The sequence below is a fragment of the Eriocheir sinensis genome, chromosome 62, assembly GCF_024679095.1.
Source record: "Eriocheir sinensis breed Jianghai 21 chromosome 62, ASM2467909v1, whole genome shotgun sequence".
Taxonomy (NCBI): Eukaryota; Metazoa; Arthropoda; class Malacostraca; order Decapoda; family Varunidae; genus Eriocheir; species Eriocheir sinensis.
The window spans coordinates 6,563,639-6,584,953 of NC_066570.1; the positions used below are offsets into that span (position 1 = coordinate 6,563,639).

Here is a 21,315-nt window from a genome sequence, read left to right on the forward strand (position 1 = left end):
CCACATGAAATCGAGGCATGAAAATCTGAGATCACCAACAGTTGACGGCAAGAAACGATGTTGGTACGAAAATCTAAGAACGTCTATCAACAACGTTGATTTGGAGGATCACCAACGAGTAATGAAATGACCAACGACGAAAAACTGAGTAAACCAACACAACAAGTAAGTCTCTGACCAACAACGAAAAACTGAGTAAACCAACACAACAAGTAAGTCTCTGACCAACAACGAAAAACTGAGTAAACCAACACAACAAGTAAGTCTCTGACCAACAACGAAAAACTGAGTAAACCAACACAACAATTAAGTCTCTGACCAACAACGAAAAACTGAGTAAACCAACACAACAAGTAAGTCTCTGGCCAACAACGAAAAACTGAGTAAATTAACACAACAAGTAAGTCTCTGACCAACAACGAAAAACTGAGTAAATTAACACAACAAGTAAGTCTCTGACCAACAACGAAAAACTGAGTAAACCAACACAACAAGTAAGTCTCTGACCAACAACGAAAAACTGAGTAAATTAACACAACAAGTAAGTCTCTGACCAACAACGAAAAACTGAGTAAATTAACACAACAAGTAAGTCTCTGACCAACACCGAAAAACTGAGTTCGTCAACACTTTACCGTAACCAATAAGTGAATATCAGAGCAACGATGAAAATCTGAGGTAACCAGAAATTAAGTCTCATCAACAAATAAGTCTCTGAGCAACGATGAAAATCTGAGATCGCCAACACTGAACAATAACCAACAAATAAGTCTCTGAGCAACGATGAAAATCTGAGATCGCCAACACTGAACAATAACCAACAAATAAGTCTCTGACCAACGATGAAAATCTGAGATCGTCAACACTGAACAATAACCAACAAATAAGTCTCTGAGCAACGATGAAAATCTGAGATCGCCAACACTGAACAATAACCAACAAATAAGTCTCTGAGCAACGATGAAAATCTGAGGTAACCAACAATTAAGTCTAACCAACAAGTCAGTCTCTGACCAACGACGAAAACCAACACTCAACGGTAACGGCAACCAGCAAGAAGGTCTGCTGAACAACAACACAACAACATCGATTTAATAGTAACACCAATATGAAATTGAGGATAACTTTACCACCAATATGAAATTGGAGCATGAAAAATATCTGAGATCACCCCTTCGGGTCTTTAAAGATGTATTATAGGTGTACAAAATCACTGTGTAGCCGCCGTCTACGGCATCGGCGGCTGGATTATGCTCGGACGAATATGTTTTTCGCCAAATCGCGACACGGATAACTGAAAGGGTAAAGGTAGTGAAGTTGGGGGACAGGAACTGTGTGTTTCGGTGTGGTGTGGCTGCTCGATGTTTTTGTACGCCCAAGTTGTTGACGCAGCAGTGTGGGAGAGATAAGAGTGCTGACTCTGGGGAGCCAGGGCGCCTGCATGAGGCCCTCCTCTGGTTGGGTAAAAGGCCAGAAGCAGGGCAACAGTGTCAAAGGCCACATCTCAGAGCCACACGTCTCCGCCTACGAGTGCAGCTCAGATATTGGGAGAGTTGAATAAAAAGAGCGAGTTCAACACAGCTTGTGTCAGTCGCCTTCATCCCACGAAGGCGCTAAAGAGAGTATATACTGCTTATTCTAATGGTGTCAATAAAATTTGCCTAGCTCGCGTAACAAGTGAGCAAAGGAAAGTAATATGAATGATTTCTGAAAACACGCGCGCTGCCCGTCCCCTCACCGGCGATGAGGCACTCTGGCACCGGCTGAATGGTGCTGGTTAGGTGTACACATATTTTCCGTGTTCGCTACCTCTTATGAGTGACCACCGGAGCGGACCTCTTTTTCGCCCAACGACACCACCCCGCGCGATGGCCAACACGACAGAGGACGTCACAATAGTGCAGGAGTACTTCCCGGCCCTGCGGCGCGTACGGGTCATGCATTGTGGAGAGCTCATGGAGTTGCTGGACTCTGGCCGAGGCCGTCTTGCCGGAAGGTTCCGCTACGTCCCTCCCGCCGTGAAACACTCCTTCAGGCTGTCCCCTGGCCGGGGAGTGCAGCTGTGGGTGAGGGAGTGGCCACCCCACTCCCTCTACTGCCCCCCCGAGCCGTGCACCGATGCCATGGTGCACGCCGTGCTGCTCTACCGCGGCCTGGACGGAGAATACTGCTTCTTTGACAGCAACTTTGCCACCGCCCCGACCCCCGAGGTGATGGCGGCCGTGACCCGCTCCGGCACGAGTCGCGTTCACTACCTTCTCGAGCGGCCCGGCATCCAGGGCGTGGGCGTCGCCACGTGCCAGTACTACTGCCTGGCCCTCATGAGCTTCATCGTGCAGCACCCAAACCTGCCCACCAGCTGGCTCATCAGGGAGTTTGTCGAGGCCATGCAGCCACAGCGGGACGTGAAGGCGGTGCGTCTCAGCCGGGAGATTTTTCGCGAGGCGGGCATCGTCACGGACTTTGAGAGCGCCGGCACGCGCGTGCATAGGAGCTACCAACCTGCCAGCAGGCCTTACGCTGTGCATGGACGCTGCCAGCCTACCACCGTGCATGTGCGCTACCAGTCTACCACCGTGCCTGAGCCCGTGCATGGGCGCTACCAGCCTGCCAGCGTCAGGAAGACGGAGCGTGACAGAAGGAGGACTATGAAGAGGCAGCGCATTTCAAACAGGTGCCTGAAGACGCAGGAACAGATCGGGTCGCTGCTGCCGCCCGTGAGTGGGCAGTGACAGACAGCCAGCGTCGGGGAGCGAGAGCGCGGCAGGGGAGGTGCCGTACTGTGAACAGCTTCCTGAAGACACAGAAGCAGGCCGTCGAGTTCGGCTGCTGATGCTATTGAAGCCAATTTGGAAGAAATTAGGAAAATTCAAGGAAATAGCCTGGAGGCCACCAAAACGGGCGTGTCGGAATACTCGAGGAATAGGATCAACAGTTTAACGAATTGGTGAAGAACTTCAAAATCGACTCGCATGGAGAGAGCGTCGTGTCGGCCTATGATGTGCCGAACCTTAAACCCGACAACAAAACACGCACTTTCTCGGGGCACTCGTGAGGGCTCTCGATTTTCATCAAGTGAACACGCGGAACGTGGCGAGACGTCACACACGGCAACAGAGAACCCGATTGACGGTAACCAGAAAGGAAGGTGGAATAATTCATCTCGAGGACTCAAGAACCACACCGTTCGAGATGGAGAGATCCTCGTGGACGGCGACAATGTATCTAATTCATTTCAGGTGAATTCTATGTGGCTGATTTGATTGAATGATGGTGTTATGTTATTTTCCTAATGTTATGTAGTATTTGTAACCCTCAATAAATATGCACAAAACTTAGAGTTGGTTGTTTCCATCTATCCGTAAGAAACTACATGAGGTCGAAAATCTGAAAGGTATGGTATGGTATGGTATGGTGTGATGTGATGTGGTGTGGTAGGAAATCTAGATGTAGTGCATGTTGTTGAAAGAACTCTGATACCACCACATGAAATCGAGGCATGAAAATCTGAGATCACCAACAGTTGACGGCAAGAAACGATGTTGGTACGAAAATCTAAGAACGTCTATCAACAACGTTGATTTGGAGGATCACCAACGAGTAATGAAATGACCAACGACGAAAAACTGATTAAACCAACACAACAATTAAGTCTCTGACCAACACCGAAAAACTGAGTAAATTAACACAACAAGTAAGTCTCTGACCAAACGAAAAACTGAGTAAACCAACACAACAAGTAAGTCTCTGACCAACACCAAAAAACTGAGTAAACCAGCACAACAAGTAAGTCTCTGACCAACACCGAAAAACTGAGTAAACCAACACAACAAGTAAGTCTCTGACCAACAAAGAAAAACTGAGTAAACCAACACAACAAGTAAGTCTCTGACCAACAACGAAAAACTGAGTAAATTAACACAACAAGTAAGTCTCTGACCAACAACGAAAAACTGATTAAACCAACACAACAAGTAAGTCTCTGACCAACAACGAAAAACTGAGTAAACCAACACAACAAGTAAGTCTCTGACCAACAACGAAAAACTGATTAAACCAACACAACAAGTAAGTCTCTGACCAACAACGAAAAACTGAGTAAACCAACACAACAAGTAAGTCTCTGACCAACAACGAAAAACTGAGTAAATTAACACAACAAGTAAGTCCCTGACCAACAACGAAAAACTGAGTAAATTAACACAACAAGTAAGTCCCTGACCAACAACGAAAAACTGAGTAAATTAACACAACAAGTAAGTCTCTGACCAACAACGAAAAACTGAGTAAATTAACACAACAAGTAAGTCCCTGACCAACAACGAAAAACTGAGTAAATTAACACAACAAGTAAGTCTCTGACCAACAACGAAAAGCTGAGTTCGTCAACACTTTACCGTAACCAATAAGTGAGTATCAGAGCAACGATGAAAATCTGAGGTAACCAGAAATTAAGTCTCATCAACAAATAAGTCTCTGAGCAACGATGAAAATCTGAGATCGTCAACACTGAACAATAACCAACAAATAAGTCTCTGAGCAACGATGAAAATCTGAGGTAACCAGAAATTAAGTCTCATTGTGGTGCCCCGAGGGCTGCGACACCACTCGTGTCATCATCATCTTCACCGGCAATATTTTCCGATGACAACAGCGGTATCGACCGCTAAAACACAACACGGACTCCAAGACATGATTGTCCCCACACGCACTGTTCATTTACCAACCTATACACAATTGCAATTGCCCATTAACGCACCCGCTTATCTCTCTAAGCCAAAACACAATCAACCGCGGCCAAAACACGATCAACCGCGGAACAAAATGTTATGAAAACAAAGCTGCGTCACCGCGTGAATTAAGCATGTCGGTTAGGTAGATTATTGTATGAGCTCGGTGTGAGTTTGATGTATGACTCACACGCCTGACGTATTACCCTCGCGATGTCTGTATGTATGTCTGCCTATATAAGAAGCATTTATTCAGGCTTGACCTCAGATCAACCAGCACTCTGTTCGTTGCTGGACACTCAGTTGTCCTTCCCTAGACAACATGGGTAGAACATTCATCGTTGCTACTGTGAGTATGAAGTAATGTGGTACCATAGAGGAAAGCGTATCTAACATATCTATTGTGTTCTATTATCTTAGTTTTACTTAGGATTATATTTCTATGATACTTTATTGTGTGAGTTTTTACTCAATATTATACCAGTGTTAACGTCAGTAACCAATAGTGAAAGAAAACCTGAAGACTCATTGAGTCTAGTAAGCCAGTCGCTGGTTTAAACAATATTTTTACCCTCTGTAATATTAAGTAGTATTAAGGTAGAATAAAATACATATAAGAAAGGCGACACCGTTTCATCACCCCATTTACGAACTCCTTTAAATACTCCTAAAGTACCAGAATTTTAAGTCAAGTGTCACTAATACAAACAGTGTGTCGTCTACCCTGTGTGCCCGGATTACGGGTTACAACATCATCAACAAATAAGTCTCTGAGCAACGATGAAAATCTGAGATCGTCAACACTGAACAATAACCAACAAATAAGTCTCTGACCAACGATGAAAATCTGAGATCGTCAACACTGAACAATAACCAACAAATAAGTCTCTGACCAACGATGAAAATCTGAGATCGCCAACACTGAACAATAACCAACAAATAAGTCTCTGACCAACGATGAAAATCTGAGATCGCCAACACTGAACAATAACCAACAAATAAGTCTCTGAGCAACGATGAAAATCTGAGATCGCCAACACTGAACAATAACCAACAAATAAGTCTCTGAGCAACGATGAAAATCTGAGGTAACCAACAATTAAGTCTAACCAACAAGTCAGTCTCTGACCAACGACGAAAACCAACACTCAACGGTAACGGCAACCAGCAAGAAAGTCTGCTGAACAACAACACAACAACATCGATTTAATAGTAACACCAATATGAAATTGACGCTACCAGCCTACCATCGTTCATAGGCACTTCCAGCCGCTTTCCGTTTTCGTCGCCGGTGAGGGAGAGCGGAGTGAGATGCTACCACCATCACTACCACCACCACCACCACCATCTGAAGCTTTCAGTTTTCGTCGCCCGTGAGGGAGAGCGGAGCGAGATGCTAACACCACCACCACCACCAACACCATCTGAAGCTTTCAGTTTTCGTCGCCCGTGAGGGAGAGCGGAGCGAGATGCTACCACCATCACTACCACCACCACCATCTGAAGCTTTCAGTTTTCGTCGCCCGTGAGGGAGAGCGGAGCGAGATGCTAACACTACCACCACCACATCTTCACCATCAGACGCTTTCAGTTTTCGTCGCCCGTGAGGGAGAGCGGAGCGAGATGCTAACACCACCACCACCACCACCATCAGACGCTTTCAGTTTTCGTCGCCGGTGAGGGAGAGCGGAGCGAGATGCTACCACCACCACCACCACCACCACCATCAGACGCTTTCAGTTTTCGTCGCCGGTGAGGGAGAGCGGAGCGAGATGCTAACACCACCACCACCACCATCAGACGCTTTCAGATTTCGTCGCCCGTGAGGGAGAGCGGAGCGAGATGCTACCACCACCATCACCACCACCACCATCAGACGCTTTCAGATTTCATCGCCCGTGAGGGAGAGCGGAGCGAGATGCTAACACCACCACCACCACCATCAGACGCTTTCAGTTTTCGTCGCCCGTGAGGGAGAGCGGAGCGAGATGCTAACACCACCACCACCACCATCAGACGCTTTCAGTTTTCGTCGCCCGTGAGGGAGAGCGGAGCGAGATGCTACCACCACCACCACCACCATCAGACGCTTTCAGTTTTCGTCGCCCGTGAGGGAGAGCAGAGCGAGATGCTAACACCACCACCACCACCATCAGACGCTTTCAGTTTTCGTCGCCCGTGAGGGAGAGCGGAGCGAGATGCTACCACCACCACCACCACCACCACCATCAGACGCTTTCAGTTTTCGTCGCCCGTGAGGGAGAGCGGAGCGAGATGCTAACACCACCACCACCACCATCAGACGCTTTCAGTTTTCGTCGCCGGTGAGGGAGAGCGGAGCGAGATGCTAACACCACCACCACCACCATCAGACGCTTTCAGTTTTCGTCGCCCGTGAGGGAGAGCGGAGCGAGATGCTAACACCACCACCACCACCATCAGACGCTTTCAGTTTTCGTCGCCGGTGAGGGAGAGCGGAGCGAGATGCTAACACCACCACCACCACCATCAGACGCTTTCAGTTTTCGTCGCCCGTGAGGGAGAGCGGAGCGAGATGCTAACACCACTGTAAGCGCGGTGACCAGCGCTTGTTGAGTGAGTGCCAAGGATGACTGAAACCGCTGTGTCGAACTCACGTCACGGTTTATTGTACAGTGGTCAAACCTGTAAGCCGATATCATGAAACATTACAATGTGAGGTACACTACACCTTATCTCTACATTTTCCGGGATGGGGCAAATCCCTACAGTCCGACATATGAACATGAATGTAAACTTTATCCTTATATTCCGTGGCAGGACAACCCGTACCACTCGTCGTTAACATGAATGTACTTGTACACTTGTGGGAGGCAGAATAACCTTAGACGTTAAGGAAACGTATTACAATATTGTGGAATCAGGAGATACTTAGACGCTAGACGATAACAGAGAAAGAGATACGTACACAATGCGGGGTTAGTCAGATTACTCCTTCCAGTTCCATCAACGCCGTGTTAACGGTATGAACGCCAGCCTGCTACTACCTTGTCCTCCGTTCAGCCCGCCATCGGGATGACGGTTCCCTGTTGACACTCAAGCCTCGAGTAATGGCCTACGCCTCCACCACATTAACCCCGTAACCCCACGTTACCCTACATTAATCCTAGGAGGCATTACCCTTTGACCCTAGTAGGTCCAATATATGGGCGAAGACGGTCCTGATAAGCGCGTCGACGCGTAAACATACACCACTGACCTTTAACCCTTTCCGCGGCGCCGCGTACACCGGCGGCACCGCGGCTACACTCCCCCCTTGATTGCGCGCGGGCGGCGTAAACAACCAAAAAAAGGCAACCAGCAGCCATCAGGCGTCAGCGTGCAGCGGCCGAAGGCGAGGGCGGAGAGGAAGCGACATCACCCTCGAGTAGACAGAGTTTGACGACGGGGCGAACGAGAGTCCCTGAACCGGTGCGAAGGCGGACCCTCCGAACCAAACCATCGGAACCCGGGAAGACCTGAAGAACCCTGCCAAGACGCCAATGGTTACGCGGCAGGAGGGGTTCGGTGAGGAGGACGAGGTCGCCGACGCGCAGGTTGCGGGCGGGAGCAATCCGGCGTTGACGCATGCGGAGGGTGTGGAGATATTCCGCCCGCCAGCGGACCCAGAACCGATCAGCCAGGGCCTGAGCATGTGTCCAACGGCGGCGGAAAGTGTCACCCAAGGAACGCTCTTCCCGGGGTAAGTGGAAACCAGCCCCGACACGCAGAAGATGGTCAGGAGTAAGCGCCGCAGGCTCAGAAGCATCACCCGGGGAGGCTGTAAGGGGGCGGCTATTGAGAGTAGCCTCGACCTCACAAAACAACGTGCGCAGCCGGTCGTCGTCAAGACGCTGGGTGCCAATGATGGAGGACAGGATCTTGCGGACAGAACGGATCTGTCGTTCCCACACGCCGCCCATGTGCGAGGCGGTAGGCGGCAGGAAGACCCACTCGATGGCCCTCCGATGTAAGGTTTCCTCCACCCTGGCGTCGTCCCGCCAGCCCCGGGCCGCGGCGTGGAGATCCTTGGCAGCCCGCTGGAAGTTGGTCCCCATGTCGGAGAACAGTTTCGCCGGGGGGCCGCGCCGGGCAATGAAGCGCATGAGGGCGTTGAGGAAAGCGGCAGCATCGAGAGAATCCAGGACCTCTAAATGCGCCGCACGGGAGCTGAGGCAGGTGAAGACGCAGCCGAAACGCTTCACCGATCGCCGCATACTAGTGACACCGAACGGGCCGAAACAGTCGACCCCGGTGTGAGTGAAGGGTGGGTTGCCAGCAGCGATCCGTTCCACCGGCAACTCGCCCTGGCGTTGCACCAGCGGCCTGCTGTTCACCCGGCGACAAACGAAACAGTTACGCAGGAGCCGGTCGATCAAGGGGCGGCCCGCGACCACCCAGTACTGGCCACGTAAGCATGCCAGGGTATGTTCTCTCCCGGAGTGCCGCGCCAAGAAGATGTGGACGTCCCGGACAATCAGGGCCGTCACATGGTGAGTCTTAGGGAGGAGAAGAGGGGCATCGTGGGAGTAGGTATCCGAGGCGTCCAAACGCCGACCCCCCACGCGAAGAAGGCCCTGGGTGTCGAGAGTTGGTTCCAACCTATAGAGTGTGTTCCTCTTGGTGAGTCTGCCACGTCGGAGAGCCGCGATGTCGTCCTGGAAGTGGGCCCTTTGCACATATTTGAGGATGGCCGTCCGGGCCGGCTGGAGCTCGGTCACTGCAAGGCGGGAGCCCGGGCCGCTGGGGCGACCCTCCTTGATCCAGACAGCAAACCGGCGGAGCCAGGCTACAGCCCGTTGTAAGGCGTACCAGGACGAATAACGGGACAGAAGCTGGTCAATCGTAGTTGGCGTCTGCGCCTCCATTGTGAGGGTGGTAACGTCCCGCTTCACCTCCGGGTCATTGTCGAGGTCTACCGCGGGGTCACCAGGAAGTAGAGGCCAGGAGTCCAAGGGCAAGCGTAGGAAAGCGGGGCCATGTCTCCACCGGCCACCCGTTAACAGCACTTGCGCAGGCAGTCCTCGTGTGGCGTCGTCAGCCGGGTTTTCTTCGGATCTCACGTGACGCCATTGTGGAGGGGAAGACAGGCGGTGGATAGTCCCGAGGCGGTTCGCCACAAAGGTGTGGAAGCGCCGAGAGGGGCTGGCAATGTATTGGAGGACAATCATACTGTCCGTCCAGAAGGTGGAGCTTTCAATTGGGAGAGAGATTTCCCCTCGGAGTTTCGCGTCAGAGCTAACCGCCAGGACGGCTGCGCAGAGCTCCAATCGTGGTATGGAGGTCGTTTTGATAGGGGCCAATCGCGTACGTGCTGCAATAAAACTGCAATGCACGAATCCGACGTCGTCCTGGAGACGCACGTATGACACGACAGCGTATGCTTTGGTCGAGGCATCACAAAAGTGGTGGAGTTGGGCATCCATGAGTCGGCCGAAGCGGGGGGGTAGAAGGTAACGGGCGATGCGAAAATCCTCCAGCTCCCGGAGCTCCGCCAACCAAAGGATCCACCCGTCCTCTGTCGCCTTTGTGAGTCGTACATCCCATCCCTCTTTTCGACGTACTTCGTCCTGGAATATCATCTTCGCCCGTATGGTAAAGGGAGCCAGGAAGCCCAACGGGTCAAACACTGAGCTCATGGCGCTGAGAACGCCTCTTTTCGTGTGAGGTTTGTTGGGCGGAGACACCGCGATACGCAAGCTGTCATCCTCCAAGTCCCACAGGACCCCAAGAGCCCTGTCCACCGGCAACTCATCCCTAGCAAGATCAATACCCTTAACACGGGCACCTTTCAACCTGAGGGATCGTGACCATTACCCTGGCGGAGCTGGACATCCATTTCGTTAGGCGGAACCCCCCCCGCCGCAAGTCCTCTTGCAAGTCCCGGACGCATCTCGTTGCCTCAACTTCGGACTTGACGGACAGCAAGAGATCATCAACGTAGAAGCACCGCCCTACCTTGCGCGACGTTACACCTCCTCCCTGCAGGGTCTTCCGAAGCGCAAAGGCGGCACACGCGGGGCTCCACACCCCGCCGAACAGGTGGCGAGTCATGCGGTACAGGACAGGTGGCCTGTCGACGTCCCCACGCGGCCACCACAGGAACCTTAGGACATCTCGGTCCCGCGGTGTCACCAATACCTGATGAAACATGGCCTCAATATCTGCGGATAAGGCTAGCCGGCCCTCCCTAAAACGGAGTAAGATGCCCTGAAGATCATTCATCATGTCGGGCCCTTGCATGACTCGCATGTTGAGCGCAACTCCCTTGTACACCGCCGCGCAGTCGAAGACAATGCGCGTCTTCTCGGGTTTAGTTGGGCTGAGCACCGGGTGGTGCGGGAGATACCACGTTCTCCCCAGAGGGCCCTTCTGGTCCATGACTTCTTCAGCGTATCCTTTCGCTATGAGACTTTCCATTTCTTCCACGTATCGTTTCCTGAGGTGTTCGTTACGCTGCAGTCTAGCTCGTAGCCCAGCCAGACGCCGTAAAGCCATGGCGGAGTTATCTGGTAATGCAGGTTCCTTGTCCCTGAAGGGTATCGAACTGGTAATGGCCCATGGTCTTCGCTCCCTCCTTTTCCCACAGTTCGACAACGAGCTGGTCCTCTACCGACCTCCCCCGTTGCTCCGGATCCTCTCGATCGTCCACTTCCCAAAACTGCCGCAGGGCCCTTTCAGAACACGGATCCGGGATCTTCGTCGTTTCTTCCACGAAAGCGTTAAAGCTTGTTGAGGACTGTCGGCTCCGTTGCAGCGGACCATTTATCGCCCAGCCCAACTTTGTCCTGACCGCAAAGGGTTCCCCGTCCCGCCCTCTTCGGACTTCCAGTGGAGTCAAGGCCAGGGGGGCGTCCTGACCGATCAACAACTCCACGGAGAGGTGCTCGGCACGTTTATGCATGGATGCCAAGTCCTTAAGATGTTCCCAGAGAGCAGCCATGGCAGGGTCCGCCTTGGCCTCCGTCAAGCCGTCAGGAAACGAGTCTACAACGAGGACCCCAGTCAGTCTGACCGGTGTTGGCCTCCTCCCGAACAAACCGGTGACCACAAGTTCGACACTAGGGGCTGTTTGGACTTCTTGTTGTAGAAGAGTGGAAAGCACAATCGTTTCTCTTCCCTCTCGTACTCCCAATCTGTCAACAATACGCCTCACACAGAATGAGCGGGTACTACCCGAGTCCAGCAGTGCACAAGTCTCCACCCCCGTTGCCGTCACCCCAGCAGTCAATACCACCGGCACTATAGGTAACACGTTTCCTGTCGTCGGTGCCGTGGTGTGAGCGACGTAGCCTTCCTGGTCTAGTCAATTCCCGCTTGCCCCGCGGGAGACCTCAGCCGACACGCGTTGCCCTGGTGTCGCACCTCCCCTTCGCGGTCTAGCTTCCGCTGCGGTTTCGTGAAGCCACTTGGAATGTCGGCCCCGACAGTTCTCTATCTCACAAAGCTGTGCTCTGCAATCCCTCACCAGATGAGAGTCTCGAAGGCACAGAAAGCACTTACCCTGCGCCCTCACAACCCTCTTACGGTGCTCGACAGGTATCAGCCGGAAAATCGTACACGAGGAGAGTGCATGAATGTCACCACATAAGCGACATCCGTCGTTGCCGAACCTGCCTCCTTCCATCCTCCCCCGGGTTCTACCTTGTGTTACAAAGACTGGCACTTTGGCTTCCCGCCTTGCCCCGTAGGCTTTCCCTTGCTTGTCGGCGGCCTCCTTGCCGTTGTCAGTCTCCCCCCCACTTAGTTTCCGTAACTCGGCGCCGTGTCTTTCCGTCAAAAGGAGGTTGTTTTCAACTCTCTTAGTCTCCTTCTTCATGAAGTGTAAAACGTCCGTAATCCGTTGGGGCCGGCTGCCCCTCTTCCCTGTCCATCGAGAATTCCAACGGGTCTGCATCGCCCTATCCAGCCGAAGGAGAATGTCTCTGATAGTGGGTGTATTGTCGATATCCGAAAGCTGACCAATGTTTTCCGCAAAGGAGATGTATGACGTCAGTTGGGAACACATTTGGGAGAGGGCCTGATAGTCGTTCTCAGAAATCGTTGGTCCTCTAATCAATCTCTCCCTCGCATGATGCATATAAACTCTCTCATCGCCGAATCGTTCGTCCAAGATCTTCAAGGCCGAAGCGAGGCCCTGTTCCGACGACAGCGCCATGCAATGCGCTATGAGTGGCCGTACCTCCCGGGCGCAGTTGGTGTACAGCTGGTTGAGTTTATGCATGTCTGACGTCGATGTCTCGAGGACGAATTCCTGGAACTGCCTCTTGAACGCCCAGTAGTCCTCAACACTGCCCGCATAGAGAGTGGGAAGCTTCGCCTGCATCATGCGCACTGTTTCAAGTAGAGTTCCACCCGCTCCGGTTTTGTCCCTTCTTTTCTTACGTCGTTTGGTCTGGGGGCTCTGGGACTTACCCCGACGTCTCTTCCCGCGTCTTTCCGCATCACTCGTGGATCTGGACCTAGATCCTACCCCGTCGGTCTCACGACGGGCCTCGCGACGGGTCCTTTGGCTTCCCCGGCCCCTGGTTTTGGCGCACCCGGTGCCTCCCTCCTCGTCATCGGAGGTTGTACCTCCTCCCTCTACGTCGTTGCGGGTTCGTGGGCCTCCTCGGTCCGCCCCGATGAGAAGACCCTGCTTTGCGCGCCTCCCGTGGGTTGGTTGCACAACGCGCCCAAAGTCGCGTCCCGTGTATCTTTCCTCTTTCGAGGACCCTGCATATTCTCCGTCTGTGTTGATAGGTCGTACAACGCGCCCAATGTCGCGTCCCGTGTATCTTTCCTCTTTCGAGGACCCTGCATATTCTCCGTCTGTGTTGGTAGGTTGTACAACGCGCCCAATGTCGCGTCCCGTGTATCTTTCCTCTTTCGAGGACCCTGCATATTCTCCGTCTGGTTTGGTAGGTTGCACAACGCGCCCAATGTCGCGTCCCGTGTTTATTTCCTCATTCGAGGACCCTGCATATTCTCCGTCTGGTTTGGTAATGTGCATAACGCGTCCACTGTCGCGTCCCGTGTTTATTTCCTCATTCGAGGACCCTGCATATTCTCCGTCTGGTTTGGTAGTGTGCATAACGCGCCCACTGGCGCGTCCCGTGTTTATTTCCTCATTCGAGGACCCTGCATATTCTCCGTCTGTCTCTTGATGTGTTGTGGCGGTACGGTCCACCCTTATGAAACGTTCCTCTCTCATCCATCGGTTCAACCGGTCGTCTATCATCGTTGCGACTAAGCGTGCCAACTCCCCTCCAGGCACAGAGTCAGCGGCGGGCATAACTCCCCCTGCAAGGGGGTGTTCGCGGGCGGGTTCGGTGGCGGGTTCGGTTGGCTTAGGCCCGGAGGTGTCGTCCGTCACGTGCAGAGGGGCCGAGGGCTCGCGGCTTCCCAGTAACACCGGTGTCAAGGGAGCACCGCTAGATTCATCATCGCGAGCGCCGAACGCCGGGTGCGCGTCGCTAGAGGCGTTAGACTCCTCTCCTTCCCCGTTGGAAAGTGGGCTGGATGCCCCGTCTGTCTTACCTTGTGACATCACTGCGGGCGTATGACGGTCGATGTCGTTTTCGTGTTCTTGACGTCTTACTTCCGTCTTGCACAGGCGGCGTGCGTTGGGGGTTCACTCCCCTCTCCCCCCTTTTTCAACACACGACCCCGAACACCAAACACTCGACGTCACTTCCGTAGGTTTTTTACCATACCCACACAGAACCGCTTCCACAACACCACACGAATACGTCAGTGCCCGTCACACGAACCAGTCAGTGACACTCCCGTAGGTTTTTTCACACCCTCACAGAACCGCTACCACTACACACGAAACCGTCAGTGCCCGCCACACGAAACAATCAGTGACACTCCCGTAGGTTTTTCCATACCCACACAGAACCGCTACTACTACACACGAAACCGTCAGTGCCCACCACACGAAACAGTCAGTGACACTTCCGTAGATTTTACCATACCCACACCGACGCCGAACCGACGGGCAACCTGGGTCGTGTAGTCCTTCCTCGAGCCCTTCCGTTCCCTCAGCGTCCGGCGCCCTCGTACCGCTGTCCTGTTGCAACTCACTCAATCCATCCCATTTGGCGGCATCACAAACCCTGTGTGTTTGACTGTAAGCGCGGTGACCAGCGCTTGTTGAGTGAGTGCCAAGGATGACTGAAACCGCTGTGTCGAACTCACGTCACGGTTTATTGTACAGTGGTCAAACCTGTAAGCCGATATCATGAAACATTACAATGTGAGGTACACTACACCTTATCTCTACATTTTCCGGGATGGGGCAAATCCCTACAGTCCGACATATGAACATGAATGTAAACTTTATCCTTATATTCCGTGGCAGGACAACCCGTACCACTCGTCGTTAACATGAATGTACTTGTACACTTGTGGGAGGCAGAATAACCTTAGACGTTAAGGAAACGTATTACAATATTGTGGAATCAGGAGATACTTAGACGCTAGACGATAACAGAGAAAGAGATACGTACACAATGCGGGGTTAGTCAGATTACTCCTTCCAGTTCCATCAACGCCGTGTTAACGGTATGAACGCCAGCCTGCTACTACCTTGTCCTCCGTTCAGCCCGCCATCGGGATGACGGTTCCCTGTTGACACTCAAGCCTCGAGTAATGGCCTACGCCTCCACCACATTAACCCCGTAACCCCACGTTACCCTACATTAATCCTAGGAGGCATTACCCTTTGACCCTAGTAGGTCCAATATATGGGCGAAGACGGTCCTGATAAGCGCGTCGACGCGTAAACATACACCACTGACCTTTAACCCTTTCCGCGGCGCCGCGTACACCGGCGGCACCGCGGCTACAACCACCACCACCACCATCAGACGCTTTCAGTTTTCGTCGCCGGTGAGGGAGAGCGGAGCGAGATGCTAACACCACCACCACCACCATCAGACGCTTTCAGTTTTCGTCGCCGGTGAGGGAGAGCGGAGCGAGATGCTAACACCACCACCACCACCACCACCATCAGACGCTTTCAGTTTTCGTCGCCCGTGAGGGAGAGCGGAGCGAGATGCTACCACCACCACCACCACCACCATCAGACGCTTTCAGTTTTCGTCGCCCGTGAGGGAGAGCGGAGCGAGATGCTACCACCACCACCACCACCACCATCAGACGCTTTCAGATTTCGTCGCTCGTGAGGGAGAGCGGAGCGAGATGCTACCACCACCATCAGACGCTTTCAGTTTTCGTCGCTCGTGAGGGAGAGCGGAGCGAGATGCTACCACCACCATCAGACGCTTTCAGATTTCGTCGCTCGTGAGGGAGAGCGGAGCGAGATGCTACCACCACCATCAGACGCTTTCAGATTTCGTCGCTCGTGAGGGAGAGCGGAGCGAGATGCTACCACCACCATCAGACGCTTTCAGATTTCGTCGCTCGCCGGTGAGGGAGAGCGGAGTGAGATGCTAACACTACCACCACCACCACCACCACCAACAGACGCTTTCAGATTTCGTCGCTCGCCGGTGAGGGAGAGCGGAGCGAAATGCTAACACCACCACCACCACCACCACCACCATCAGACGCTTTCAGTTTTCGTCGCTCGCCGGTGAGGGAGAGCGGAGCGAAATGCTAACACCACCACCACCACCACCACCATCAGACGCTTTCAGTTTTCGTCGCCGGTGAGGGAGAGCGGAGTGAGATGCTACCACCATCACTACCACCACCACCACCACCACCATCAGACGCTTTCAGTTTTCGTCGCCCGTGAGGGGGAGCAGAGCGAGATGCTACCACCACCATCACCACCACCACCATCAGACGCTTTCAGTTTTCGTCGCTCGCCGGTGAGGGAGAGCGGAGCGAGATGCTACCAAGATCACTACCAACAGACGCTTTCAGATTTCGTCGCTCGCCCGTGAGGGAGAGCGGAGCGAGATGCTAACACCACCACCACCACCACCACCATCAGACCCTTCCAGTTTTCGTCGTCGGTGAGGGAGAGCGGAGCGAGATGCTACCACCACCACCACCACCACCACCATCAGACCCTTCCAGTTTTCGTCGTCGGTGAGGGAGAGCGGAGCGAGATGCTACCACCACCATCACCACCAACAGACGCTTTCAGATTTCGTCGCTCGCCGGTGAGGGAGAGCGGAGCGAGATCACTACCACCACCACCATCTTCACCATCAGACGCTTCCAGTTTTCGTCGCCCGTGAGGGAGAGCGGAGCGAGATGCTAACACCACCACCACCACCACCACCATCAGCCGTTTTCTGAATTCGTCGCGAGGGACCAGGGGCAGCTGAGTCATGGTAGAAGAAACACCAGGTTGTCTGGATACCCTCTACCCCACCTCTCTGCGCATTCTAAGTGATGTCACTGCTTAGAAGGGAGCGAGAGATAGAGAGAGAGAGAGAGAGAGAGAGAGAGAGAGAGAGAGAGAGAGAGAGAGAGAGAGAGAGAGAGAGAGAGAGAGAGAGAGAGAGAGAGAGAGAGAGAGAGAGAGAGAGAGAGAGAGAGAGAGAGAGAGAGAGAGAGAATTTAAGGGTATCCTGATGTAATGTAGCAGTGAACGTCTAAGTAGGTTCTGATGCTGGAATGCATTTTCAGAACTGTTTTAGTGCCCTCTGCATTAATTTCCCCTGGTTATTAGGACAATTCACTCCTATAATAATAAGCATGACTATAGGGCATGTGCATTCACATACAATCCTGGGTTCACATTGCTCTTTAATAAAAGTATTTGTTCACCTAAGTCTTGGGTATAGAGCATGGTGCCCAGTGCAGCTAAGCTCAGTGAGCTCCTTCCCTCTGCAGCTTGGCAGCTTCCGTTGTGCTATGTAACGAGGCTACAGCCTTATGATTTATTTGTGTACAGTACATATATGCCTAATGAAATTATACACAATAATAAACTGTTGAATGAGCTTAGGATCTAATAAAAAAAACTAATCCAAAAAGTGTATTATTTGTAACTTCATCTTTTGGGAGATTGAAAAAGTAGTGTGGTCCCTTTGGGATGCAGCGATCTGCTCCCACGAACAATGCAACACGAAGGCGTACTATACAAGAGTTTACCATGTCACAGAAAACGGACCGGTGAGGGAATAATAATAATAATAATATTAATAATAATAATAATAATAATAATAGTTAATAATAATAATAATAATAAAAATAATAATAATAATAATAGTAATAATAATAATCATCTCCATCAGCTTAGCCCGCTTATACGGACGATCCCATTTCAGTTTTGCCTCAAGTGACATGTGAGACGGTCCTGAGGCAAAATCCTTATACCGCTTAAGTAACATTTTCAAATTGAACTGACGAGTCCGACGAATAGCTCGAACCCTGAACTGAAAATGCTACTTAAAGTGAAAACTGAGGTTACTTAAGCGGGTGAACCCGCCGGTCATCCGTCACCCGTAGAATCTGGCCCTCCCCAAGGTAAAGGGAGGCAAGCCAGGTATTCTAATATACTATTACTACTACTGCCACTACTACTACTACTACTACTACTACTACTACTGCCACTACTACTACTACTACTACTACTGCCACTACTACTACTACTGCCACTACTACTACTACTACTACTACTACTACTACTACTACTACTACTACTACTACTACTACTACTGCCACTACTACTACTACTACTACTGCCACTACTACTACTACTACTACTACTACTGCCACTACTACTACTACTACTACTGCCACTACTACTACTACTACTACTACTACTACTACTGCTACTGCTACAATAACTACTATTACTACTACTTCTAAAACAAAACAAAAAAAGCATGAAAAAATAGGTTGGAAGATGATGAAGATGATGATGATGAAGAGAAGAAGAAAAAAGAAAAGGAGAAGGAGGAGGAAAAGGACGAGGAGAAGTAGGAGCTTTAATCAAAATCCTGCTGTCCTCCTCTCCTATCCCCTTAAGACGTATCCTGCAACTGCTATGTCAGAGAAAACGGAGGCGGGAGGAGAGCAGAAGGGTAGACGAAGGATCTTTGGTGGGAAGGTTTATGGGGAGGCGGGCGGGTGGGGTGTGAGGGAGCGGGTAGAGGGGTTATGAGGTGACATGAGTAAGGTGGTGTGTTGGGGGAGGGTTGAATGAGAGGGAAGATTTATTTATTTATTTATTTACAGATAAGGAATCAGCTCAAGGGCAACAGAAAAAGGTGTAAAAAGAAAAGCCCGCTAATCGCTGTTCATGCGAAGATGAAAGTGAAAAGTGGCCAAAACAGAGCCTAGAGCCTTGTAACTCCTGTAGGGCGGGTCATCTGATAAGTGAGATTGCATAATGCAAAGTAGAGTCGTCAGCATGTGAGTGGATAGGATAGTTTTTGGAAAAACCATTAATGAACAACAGAAAGAGAGTGGGAGATAGAACAGAGCCCTGCGGAACACCACTGCTGATTGCCCTAAACTTTGGGGGGTGAACAGTGACCGCCTATCACGGCGACGATAGATCGGCCAGAAAGGAAACTGGAGATAAAGGTACAGAGAGAAGGATAGAATCCGTAGAATGGTAGTTTAGAAAGCAAAGGTTTGTGCCAGATCTGTTAAAGGTTTCGAAATGTCTAAAGCAACAGCAAAATTTTCACCGAAACGGCTAAGAGAGGCTGACCAGGAGTGAGTTGGGAAGGCGCGAAGATCACCAGTGGAACAGCTTTTGCGGAGCCCAAGCTGGCGATCAGAAAGGCCGGAATTTGAAAGCTTGAAATTTTCCGTTTAAGGATTGATCCAACAGCTTTAGAAAGAAAGGAAAGTAAAGATATAAGACGGTAGTTTTGTAACGGTCACCTGAATTATATACATCTCTCTCTCTCTCTCTCTCTCTCTCTCTCTCTCTCTCTCTCTCTCTCTCTCTCTCTCTCTCTCTCTCTCTCTCTCTCTCTATATATATATATATATATATATATATATATATATATATATGTGTGTGTGTGTGTGTGTGTGTGTGTGTGTGTACACACACACACACACAGAGAGAGAGAGAGAGAGAGAGAGAGAGGTGGGGAGAGGGAGGAAGGGACAGACACACAAGCCTTATCACTGGGGGGTACTCCTCCACTGCCTGCTGACGTCATCCCGCGCCGCCCGCCGCACTAGTCGTTAATGAGAAATAAAATCTGTTCACATTTCTTTACTTAACTCATCTGTTACTTGAGACAGGTAAATTTTGTCAACATTTTCGTGTCCAGCAGTAATTGTATACCCAGCATACCATCACAAAACTCGATAGGGAAAGAAAACCTGGTCATTACAGCGAGTTGAAGTCAGAGAATAACATTGAAAGTTTATACAGCACTTTACTTTTCATTGAGATTTGCAGCAATTATGGAACCAATTTACAACTAAGACGTTTGTTCTTGCACATGAAATTCCCCTGAACGCGATGGTACCTTAAGATTTTAGCAAAAGTGCGATATAAGAGGAGAAAAGGAAGGATTTGTAAGAGTCGAATAAACATTTAGTGATACTCTCTGACTTCTGCTCGCCAAAACTGCCTTATTTTTTAACCCCTTTGAGTCTTTATAGATGTATTATAGTTGTACAATCACTTCTTAGTCTAATGGCGTGAAGAAAATTTACCTAGCTTGTGTAACAGATGAGCAAGGGAAAGTAATACAAATGTTTTCTGAAATTACTCCCGCTGCTCCCTCCCGCGGCGGCGATGAGGCACTCTGGCACCGGCTGAACGGTGCTGGTTAGGTGTAGAGTATTGCTCGGGTTCGCTGCCTCTCGTGTGTGACTGGCACCGGCTGAATGGTGCTGGTTAGGTGTAGACATATTTTCCGTGTTAGCTGCCTCTCATGTGTGACCACCGGAGCGGACCTCCTCCTCGCCCAGCGACACCACCCCGCGCGATGGCCAACACGACAGACGACGTCACAATAGTGCAGGAGTACTTCGCGGCCCTGCGGCGCGTACGGGTCATGCATTGTGGAGAGCTCATGGAGTTGCTGGACTCTGGCCGAGGCCGTCTTGTCGGAAGGTTCCGCTACGTCCCTCCCGCCGAGAAACACTCCTTCAAGCTGTCTCCTGGCCGGGGAGTGCAGCTGTGGGTGAGGGAGTGGCCACCCCACTCCCTCTACTGCCCCCCCCGAGCCGTGCACCGATGCCATGGTGCACGCCGTGCTGCTCTACCGCGGCCTCGACGGAGAATACTGCTTCTTTGACAGCAACTTTGCCACCGCCCCGACCCCCGAGGTGATGGCGGCCGTGACCCGCTCCGGCACGAGTCGCGTTCACTACCTTCTCGAGCGGCCCGGCATCCAGGGCGTGGGCGTCGCCACGTGCCAGTACTACTGCCTGGCCCTCATGAGCTTCATCGTGCAGCACCCAAACCTGCCCACCAGCTGGCTCATCAGGGAGTTTGTCGAGGCCATGCGGCCACAGCGGGACGTGAAGGCGGTGCGTCTCAGCCGGGAGATTTTTCGCGAGGCGGGCATCGTCACGGTATTTGAGAGCGCCGGCACGCGCGTGCATGGGTTGGTAATGGGACTGGTGGATAGAGGAAAGATTGGTAATGGGACTGGTGGAGATGGGAAGGGTTGGTAAT

At 51.5% G+C, this 21,315-nt stretch overlaps 2 protein-coding genes across 2 annotated transcripts; both read right to left on the bottom strand.

The window, feature by feature from the left end:
- Positions 1–8,083: 8,083 nt before the first annotated feature.
- Positions 8,084–11,691, bottom strand: LOC126986557 (uncharacterized). Its single transcript, XM_050842824.1, has 3 exons — positions 11,542–11,691; positions 10,707–10,889; positions 8,084–10,522 (listed from the first exon to the last, which is right to left on the bottom strand). Exons 1-3 carry the CDS (start codon positions 11,689–11,691, stop codon positions 8,084–8,086), a joined length of 2,772 nt encoding a protein of 923 aa, XP_050698781.1.
- LOC126986696 (uncharacterized) lies at positions 11,314–15,575 on the bottom strand. Its single transcript, XM_050843052.1, has 2 exons — positions 15,242–15,575; positions 11,314–14,958 (listed from the first exon to the last, which is right to left on the bottom strand). Exon 2 carries the CDS (start codon positions 14,275–14,277, stop codon positions 12,055–12,057), a length of 2,223 nt encoding a protein of 740 aa, XP_050699009.1. The 5' UTR covers positions 14,278–14,958; positions 15,242–15,575; the 3' UTR covers positions 11,314–12,054.
- Between the last annotated feature and the right edge of the window lie 5,740 nt (positions 15,576–21,315).